We start from the raw sequence: 9,932 nt of genomic DNA on the forward strand, positions 1-9,932 counted from the left end.
TTCAATCTGTCTGCAACAGGTAAATACCACATACGACTATATGGTATCTTTGTTCGACGTCGGTTTTCATTAGGCTTCCATCTTTCATGATCACAAAAGAGACATTTATCTTCTTTTTCGTAATCTTTCCAGAATATCATACAATTGTTGATACAAACATCAATTGTATGATATGGGAGCCCTAAATTGCGCATTAATTTTTCTGTCTCGTAATGTGAACCGGTAGCTTGGTTTCGTTCTGGTAAATACTCACTTAACACATCACATACCGAATCCACACACTTTTCACTCATATTATAATCTACCTTATTCTGCATCATTCTAGCAGCTAAAGATAATTGAGAGTGACCTTCACGACAACCTTCATATAGCGGATTTTTAGCACTTTCTAACAAGTCGTAAAATTTCTTTGAATGGTTATAAACCGGTTCTTCTACATTATAATAACTATCATCATGTTGATGATAACTCATGTAATTATCATTAGGAAATGCATCATTCACCATATCCACATATCTATCTTCTACATTACCCACTTCTTCTCTCCCACTTATATACGTCGCATCAACATAACTCGTTCCTAAATTCATGTTGATTTCTTCCCCATGCTTATACCAAACATAATAATCTTCCATAAACCCATAACTAAATAGATATTTCCGAATTCTAGCCCCAGGAATACGCCTATCATTTCTGCATTTACTACATGGACAGTAAAACTTACCCCCATTATCTTGTGCTAAAGGCTGCAACTACCCCCGCTCTAAATTCTTCTGAGAAGTTTCCCGTCTCTTCGTCGATCCTCTTATACATCCACTCTCGAATATTATTATAATTTCTAGCCATTATTGAAAAGCTCTCAAATCTCGTTTTTTTCTTCTTATTTTTGGTTGTTTGTGTTGTGAATGAATGAAGAGAATTATGGATCGAAACTTTCTTATATAGACAATTTAGCGACTGCTTAGCCACTATTTAGCGACTATGTAGCGACAACTTGTGTAGTCGCCAAAAACCAGTACACCTACCACTCCTCGTGCTCACCTACCACGAACGAAAAAAACTTGTTTTTTTTTTGCGTTAGTTTTACGATTACATGGCGACCATATTACGACTCGCCGCAAGAATCGCAATTCAGTCGCTATTTTGCGACTATTTAACGACTCGTCCGATTAGTCGCTATGTAGTCGGTCAATTAGCGACTACATAGCGACTATTTCACCGTTTCCTTTACTTAGTCATAAAACAGTCGCCATTTTACGACTACATTAGTGACTGCAAGTTTCAGTCGCCGTTTAGCGACGAATTACCGACTACATCTACGTAGTCGTAACAAAGTCGCGACATAGTCATAAAATAGTCGCCAAATTTAGCGACTGCGTTTGTAGTCGCCAACTGTAGTCGTAAATAGTCTGTTTTCTTGTAGTGCACCATGGGCATAATGGACAACTTTTATACCTTCACGGTCAAGTCTAGATTCCTCTTGTACCAATTTATTAGCCAATTCATTAGACGTCCACTTTTGAGTTATGGCGTTGTAATGAATTTGGAATGGCCCATATTGAGGAGGTACAGAGTTTAGGATAAATTGGAAAAGAAATGAATCATCCACACTCATTCCTAAACCCTTAAGCTTAGCCGCAAGGTTAATCATATCCATGCAATGATCATGCATAGACCTTGTGCCATCATGCTTCATAGTGGTAAGATCTGCCATAAGTTTCCCAGCAAGGGATTTGTCTGCAGTCTTAAATCGTTCTGCTAGTGTATCAAGATAAGCCTTAGCTTTTTCACTAGGTGGAAGGGAAGATTTGATGTTACTAGCAACTGTCATGCTAAAGAACATAATGCTCAGTCTGTTCGATCTCTCCCAAGCCTTATGGAGAATTTTTTCTTCCTCACTACTAGTGTCAGTAAGTGGACTTGGCTCCTCTTCATGAAGTGCCAAGTCCAAATCTAGTACTTCTAATGTGAACTCAACTTTCTCTTTCCATTTTGAGAAGTTGGTTCCAATTGAGGGTTGGAACATTAGAGACCATGGATGACAAGTTATCAGGAAAAGATGCTGTAAAATTTTCAGCTAAATATTGTAATCAGCTAAAGTGCTCCAATCTTTAAGCTGTTTTCCGCCAAATATCAGCCTTTGTCGTTCAAAAGGAATTCGTTACTTGGCTTGGATCTTAGATTTAACATTAATAATGGTGTCTAAGCTCTCAACTTGCAGGGTAATGGTTTTATCGGTGCGGGTGTAACATCAATAGGTCTTAACGAATATCTGCATATCATGGCTAATACAAGGGACAATGTGACGAACAAGTTTGAGGGTTGACTTGTTCTGGATGCGGTAATATTCAAGACTTCGGCCATCCATGAGCTCTGTATGAAGAAAAAGCAGTTTATGCTGGTCCGGGGGTAAATTTGCCTCATCTTGAATCTCCGCCTTGACATCGCCAATCAAGTCTGAGCTCTCAACCTCTAGGGTAATAGTTTCACCGAGAAGGAATTCATCTTCAAAGGTCTCGACGGATATCTGCATACGACGGGGATAACGAAGGACAAGGTGAAGTGTTGACTTTTTCTGGATGCCGTAATCCACAAGAGTTAGGTCATCCTTGAGCTCTTTACCGAGAAAGATCAGCCTTTGCCGGTATGGAGGGATCCTTTCTTTATCTTGGATATTGGCCTTGACGTTACGGATGGTGTCTGAGCTTTCAACCTCGAGGGGTATGGTCTTCCCCGAAACATACTTCACAAAGATTTGCATACCACCTCTCAACTTTAGAACCAAATGGAGAGTTGACTCTTTCGGAATGCTGTAATCAGCCAAGGTACGACCATCCTCGAGCTGTTTACCGGCAAAGATCATTTGTTGCTGGTCAAGAGGGATTCCTTCTTTATCTTGGATCTTTTGCCTTAACTTTGTGGATCATGTCGGAGCTTTCGACCTTAAGAGTTACGGTCTTGCCTGTAAGACTTTTGACAAAGATCTGCATACCACCTCTCAACCTCATAGCCAAGTAGAGAGTTGAGTCTTTTTGGATATTGTAATCAGCCAAAGTAGGACCATCATCAAGCAGTTTACCGGAAAAAATAAGTCTTTGCTGATCTAAAGGAAAACCTTATTTGTCCTGTATCATTGCCTTGACATTATGTATGGAGAAGGAGGTTTCAACATCAAGTGTTATGGTCTTTTCTGTAAGAGTCTTTGCGTAGATTTGGATTGTCATCTGTAAACAATTTTTTTATTTTTTATTTAATTGGGAGAGAACAATCTCAACGGAGGATTCTGAATGGTTGGAACCAAAAAGATCAGACCAAAAAAAAAGATTGAAGAGAAGAGATCGGAGAAACAAGTACCTTGAGAGCAGGAAACTTCTGCAGAGCGTGGAAGATTTGAGTAAGAGAGGCTTGAAACTAAATTTTATGACTGAAAAATCGGATAATATCTAATTTTGGACTTTAATTCAAATGTTTTATCTGTTATTTAAAATAATTAGATACTAGGTTCGGACCCGCGCTACAGCGCGGAGGAAAATTACCGGTTTTATTGGTTTAATCAAGAATTTTAAAATCGAGTATACAGTTATAGAAGATCAAATAACCCGATCTGAATTCCTTTTTTATTTCTCTTTTAATATATAAGAGATATAATTCTTTGATAAAGCTTATTCGTATTAAATTTGATTTAATCAATATTTGAATAGTATATTTTGTTAATAAGACTTTGTATAAACCATCGCAAAAATTTGATTTACTCATACGACCCGTAATTCACTAAAACTGAATAACTTTTCCAGATAATTTCAAATTATATTTATGTAAGATTTGGTATTACATTGTATTTGGTTTTAGCTAAGTGGTGGGTATTTGAATTTATTGAGGTATGAAGTTGGTTTTAGCCTAGGGTCATTGTTTGGGTATAAAAAGGTTGCAGGAGAATAGTTGGGGTCGATTTTGGCCAATTTTCCTTATATATATATATATATATATATGATTAATAAATTATGAAAGAATTCAGTATATGTTTCATCTGTCAAGGTAAATGTGACTACACTCTTAGCATTTGCATAACCATATTCCCCATCGACAAAGTTGATTTCGCGCATATCAGAAACGTCTGACACAATACCACTTGCATTTGTATTGAAATAGTAACACATTATCACATAATTTAACTAAAATTAATTATAGTGGAGTACAATTTAGTTTTATAGTAAGTTAATAAACATAAAAATATAAAAATACATACCAACACAGTATTTGCGGTCCTCCTCATTTGCAACGTCAATTTTTATCGCGGAAGTGAAATTGAAAAATTGACTATCGATTAACGAAGGCAGTTCATGCATAGTTGTCTCGTGCACCATTGTTATTGTGAGATGATGGTGTGAGTTTTTAATAGATAAACTATTATCAAGTACCTGGAAGTTAGTCAATTGATAACATAAACCATCACGAAGACGATTATGGAAAGGAGATGCATATCTGATGAAGGGTATTGTAGCCTAATTGTAGCATCAATCCTACAACCCTGAAATAAACATGATAGATGAAGATATAGTTGAGAAGGATACATACTTAAATAAATAAATAATCTTGTCGGAAAGAAAATAAACTGCGGGTATACCTTATCATCAATAGGCAAAGATTATCAAATCTAAAACACTTCCTAATCTCAACTTTCATTGATGAACATGCAGTAGATAGGCATAAAAAACAAGCTCATTAATGTCAATCTACTCCTTAACAGCCATTAGGAAGTGTTTGTAAATAGATCTCTAGTATTAGTGGATGAGACATTCCATTGAACACTTTTTGAGTGCTGGAATGTCTAAGATCTAATTATACATGGTTAATGCTAACATTAGCAATTAAATCTCCTAATCCAGAAGGTATCTACCTGACTCTATACTTAAGCATCCCTAGAAACTAAGATTCCTCATCACTTAACCCATCTTCTAAACCCATAAAACTACTTAGATCTGGAATTCATAATGAAGAACATAAACCCAGAAATTGATAAATCATGCATAACTAGATAGATAATGAATTAAGGAGCAAGATAATATAAAGAACCAACACTAAAAACTCAATAGATCAAAAGATATTAAGATTATAAGTTTCAGGAAATGTTTGGTGGCTACAAAGAAAAACCCTAATGAAAACTGGATTTTTGGCTTAATAACCCAATGTCTCTATTGTAAGCCATAAAACAGAAAAAGACAAATTACAAAGTCGGTTTGAAAATGCAATATGATATGCTCTGAAGTGTCCGAGTGTACCTGTTTTTACTCTAAAATGCAAATGATATGCGAATGCCTATGCTAAATATCCTATATGTGAAATATGAAAGAAAAGGGGTTGATACTTAGTAGAAACAAGACCTTAAACATGCAAACAATGCACAAAACATATGATTAAAAGAGTAGAAATATGAAGTTATCAGCTGAACCTTCAAATATATATAATAAAAAATTATTAGTTAAAGATATACTAGGGATGGACCGCACATACGTGCGGAGTTGATTTCAAAAACTAAGTTTATTATAAATTTTGCAATATTTGGATTGACATGATATGAGACCCGGATCGAGTGTGAACCGAATTAGTGATAAGTTAGAAATCAATTAAATTTGTGAACTATCACACCAGATAAAAACAATGAAAAAAATTAAAACTTTTGAATAAAATTACCTAAATATAGATATTTAGAGAGTCAAGCCCGTTTACTATGCATGTCCTGGAACGAATTAAAATATTTTGGCCCACCCACATAAATATAAAAAATTTTCTTTTGCTTTCCCGTTACCCATAATTTCCTTATGTATATTATTAAAAATAATTACGATAGTAAATTTTATTTTCTAAATTATCCATTCTTTTTCCGTATTCGTTATTTCTTGTCATGATATTTGAAATATTTAGGAAATTTGAAACTTACTTTTGCTATTTAAATTTCATATACATGTATCATACCAGTCGTCATTTGATATTTGAAATTTGAAATTGAATTTACCTTTCCTAATTTTTCTATATCGTCTTGTTTTTGATGAAAAATAGTTTAAATAATTTTTTATTTTATTTTTCGAATTACCGTCTGTTCCCTTTTTGTACCCGTTCTTTCCCTATAAGATAACATCATATATATATATATTTTTTGAATAATAACATCATATATTTTTTTTATATAAATAACACCATTTACAATCTATACTATTAAAAGGGGAGCACTTTTTGTAAGTGTTGCCAAACAGAATTAAAAATTCGAAATGAAATAAAATGTAATCTCAACCATGTAGCCAAACAGAATTAAAGACAGCAAAAAATAATTAAAAAATAATAATAATAATAATAACAATCTATATTATTTCCATAATATAGATTTGGTTACCATAAAATTAGACAATTAAATTCGAAATTAAACATATTTCATCTAAATTATATATTTTTTTGATATTTTTAAAAACAGTAATTTATGTTTATAAAATTTAATAAAAAATTTATTATATATTTTAGAAAAAATGATATTTTAGGAAAAATAAAAAGAAAAAGAAATATGTAATCTTAAATAATAATTACATTTTATGTAAACTTAAAAGTTATATAATCTTAAAAACTAATTGCATTTTACGTAAACCCAAATTTGTAGTCAAATACCCTTAAAACATATCTATCCAATATTTTTTAAAGAAATTCAGATTTTAAAATTGTAAAAATCTTCTGTTTAGATCTTCCCAACTAAATTTCTGCAGGTTATTTTAAAAAAATAATCAATATAAAGAAAATCTTTTAAAAATAATCTTAATCTTCATTAATTAGAACATATTATATAACAGCTCAATCAATAAAATATTAACTATATTTGAGATCGTTTAAATAGTTAGCAATATAAAACTTCAGAATATGAATCTTATATACAAGTTTAAATGTACTAACCATATTTTGAATTATTTGTATAAAAATTAATTAACTATGGCTATTTATCAAATGTGCACACAATAATAATTACCATCACCTAAAATATAGATATTTCTAATTAAAAAATTAACGTAATTATAGGAACAAAAAAGCAATTACGAATGCAATTAAAGAACATTGTTAAGGTAGTCCATAATCGTAATTAGGTCTACCTGAAAAATAATATATGGTTTTACACTTATAAGCAAAAAAATTGGTAGTTATCTTTTAACTATAAAAATTCACTAATTTGGTAAAAGTCAACTTTGGGACGATTATTTTAAAATTTTCAAGTATATATTTTTTTATAGCATGTAAATGGTATTATTTATAAAAAAAAATCTAATTGTATTGGAAATAATGGGTACGAGACGGGAGCGGATAATTCAAAAAAATAAAATATTATCCAAACTATTTCTCATAAAAAGCATGATGAGAAAAAATAAAAGTGTGCACATTTAATGTATAAAAATAAGTTTCAATTTTTAAATATCAAATAACATTTATGATACATGAACATGAAATTTGAATTGTTATATTTCGTTTTAATTATTCAACTTTATTCCAAATTTGAAATATTGGAATATGAAATAACAGGTACGGGTAATTTGAAACATAAAAAATATCATCTAAACTATTCCTGAGAGAATATGAGACACAAATTTTAGGTAACGTGAATTTAAGAAGAACATATGCGGACATACTATTTACTAATGTGGATTACAAGAAATGTATTTTTTGCGGGTCAAAATATTTTAATTTGTATTGGGTTAAAAATATTTTTAGTGTGTAACATGCATAGCAGACGTGTTTGATCCTTTTGACAAGTATATTTAGTCCATCCGGGATCAGATGTTTTTTTTTTATTACTGTTTTTATTATGTTTGATAGCTCACGGTTCACACTCAATTTGGGTCTGCTATCATGTCGATCCGATATTCACAAACTTTATGAAAGCAAACTAATATTAGTTTATGTTATAAATGATATAGAGAATATATATCTAAAAACAAAACCTTATATTTATGTGTAAGTCTAAATTATTGACCTATTTTCTTATATGTTTGACTAAAATATACACTCTCAAATGGGTAAATAATTAAAATGGTTATGAGATGGAAAATATGACATATTTAGAATGCACGGGAGAAGGTTTTGGTCCAGAAATTGACAAGCCACATTTCTTTTACTATTTGTTTTAATGTACAACTGTCTTTAATTAAACCAAACCGTATCGCTTTTTTGTTTAATATAATAAAAAAAATATTGAATTGGTACGGGTTTGATTATAAATGTTAATAACATTCCTAAAAGTTACGTTTACAAACATAATCATGTACGTAATATATGTCAAAATTTAATACCAAATTTTGGATTTGAAATCAATCCCGCACGTACGTGCGGGTCCGAATCTAGTCTATACTATTAAAAGGGAAGCATGTTTTATAAGTGTAGCCAAACAGATTTAAAAGAAAAATTACATTTTATGTAATTCTAAACCTATAACCAAACAGAATTAATGACAGATTTTGAAAGGAAAAAATATGTTTTAAAATAAATAATGAATCAAAACTAATAACTGACTAATATATTTGGAAATCATAATAAATTTGTTACCATAAAATGTGGCATATTAAATTCGAAATAGTGTATTTGTAAACATATTTTAGATTTTCCTAATATATTTTACCTAATCTAAACTAATATATTTCAAAATATTATAATACTTGAATTTTTGAAACATTTAAAATAAAATGATATTTATCTATACTATTAAAAGGGAAACATTTTGAATAAAGTAAGCATATAGTATACAATTAAAAGGTGTAGCGCATATGCATTTAGTTATAACAATAAACAAGAATAAGGATAGTTAAGGTAATTTAAAAAAATCCAAAATTTTAGGAAACATAATATTTCTTTTTTGTTTAAACAGTGATCCCTAAAATCAAGTATCCTAAAAAATAGCTAAAAAAATCTTCAAATTAAGAAATTATTTATTATTACGAAAATATAGGTATGAAAATCCCTATTAAATATTACGATATATAGCTCATAAAATTTTCAAGTTTAAGACATACTTATTATCTTATTTCAAATTCCAAAAATAACTAATGTAAAATTCTAAATTACTGAGCAATCTTCTCAAATTGAATCCAACCACTTTTAATTCTTATTCGAAATTATAGAGCAATCATATTTCAGATTTCATATTTTAATCATTGATTGTATTTTAAATAATTTTATATGAAAAGAAGATTCACATTATTATAATTTTTATATGTGAAATACAAATTTTTTTTGAAGTAGAATAAATTTTTTTAAAATGTATTAGATGAAATTTCTATAATCCTATTTGTTTGAAATACAAGGACATGAAATTACATAAAGAGCGCTGAAAAAGTTCATTTAGGAAAAAAAAAAAACAGTATCCAAACTATTTCAAAGAAAATACATAACGAGAATTTTGGATAACAAAACAGATTATATAATTTGGATACCAATAATTTCAATTTTAAAGCTATTTCTGATAATTATATATTTTTCCGGATCAACGTCGGTTTTGTGGCTTATTTAAAGGCTTTCAAATAAAACAAAAAGCAATATATATAAATAACATAATTATATAAAAAAATATTCATGGTTAAAATTACTTATCATTAAGAATATTTAAAAACAAAACAAATTTTAATTTGGATAAATAAATCTAATTTGAAATTTTACTGATAATTTAAATTTGGATAAAGAAATTTAATTTCATACCTTTACTGATTATATAATTTACTGGTCAAACGTCGGGTTTACGGGTTATCTGCAATTTTTTTAAACGGAAAAATAGAACTATATGTTAATTTAATATAATAAATTAATTTTTAATCATTGAAGCGAACAATATAAGGTTATCTTATATATTGGGATATGAAATAACGTGTATGGGAAGAAAACGGGTAGTTCAGAAAATGAAAACCATTATCTAA

General features: G+C 30.1%; 1 protein-coding gene and 1 pseudogene across 1 annotated transcript; both read right to left on the reverse strand.

The window, feature by feature from the left end:
- Window positions 1-1,366: 1,366 nt before the first annotated feature.
- Window positions 1,367-2,026, reverse strand: LOC111830472. Its single transcript, XM_023782354.1, has one exon. The coding sequence runs from the start codon at window positions 2,024-2,026 to the stop codon at window positions 1,367-1,369; it is 660 nt and encodes a 219-aa protein (XP_023638122.1).
- A 51-nt stretch (window positions 2,027-2,077) lies between these two features.
- Window positions 2,078-3,224, reverse strand: LOC17886319 (annotated as a pseudogene).
- Between the last annotated feature and the right edge of the window lie 6,708 nt (window positions 3,225-9,932).

This window comes from Capsella rubella, unplaced genomic scaffold (genome assembly GCF_000375325.1).
Source record: "Capsella rubella cultivar Monte Gargano unplaced genomic scaffold, Caprub1_0 scaffold_5, whole genome shotgun sequence".
NCBI lineage: Eukaryota > Viridiplantae > Streptophyta > Magnoliopsida > Brassicales > Brassicaceae > Capsella > Capsella rubella.

Excerpts from the sequence above, each read along its gene's own strand:
- LOC111830472 (XM_023782354.1), bottom strand. The coding sequence starts at position 2,026 with ATGTTCCAACCCTCAATTGGAACCAACTTCTCAAAATGGAAAGAGAAA.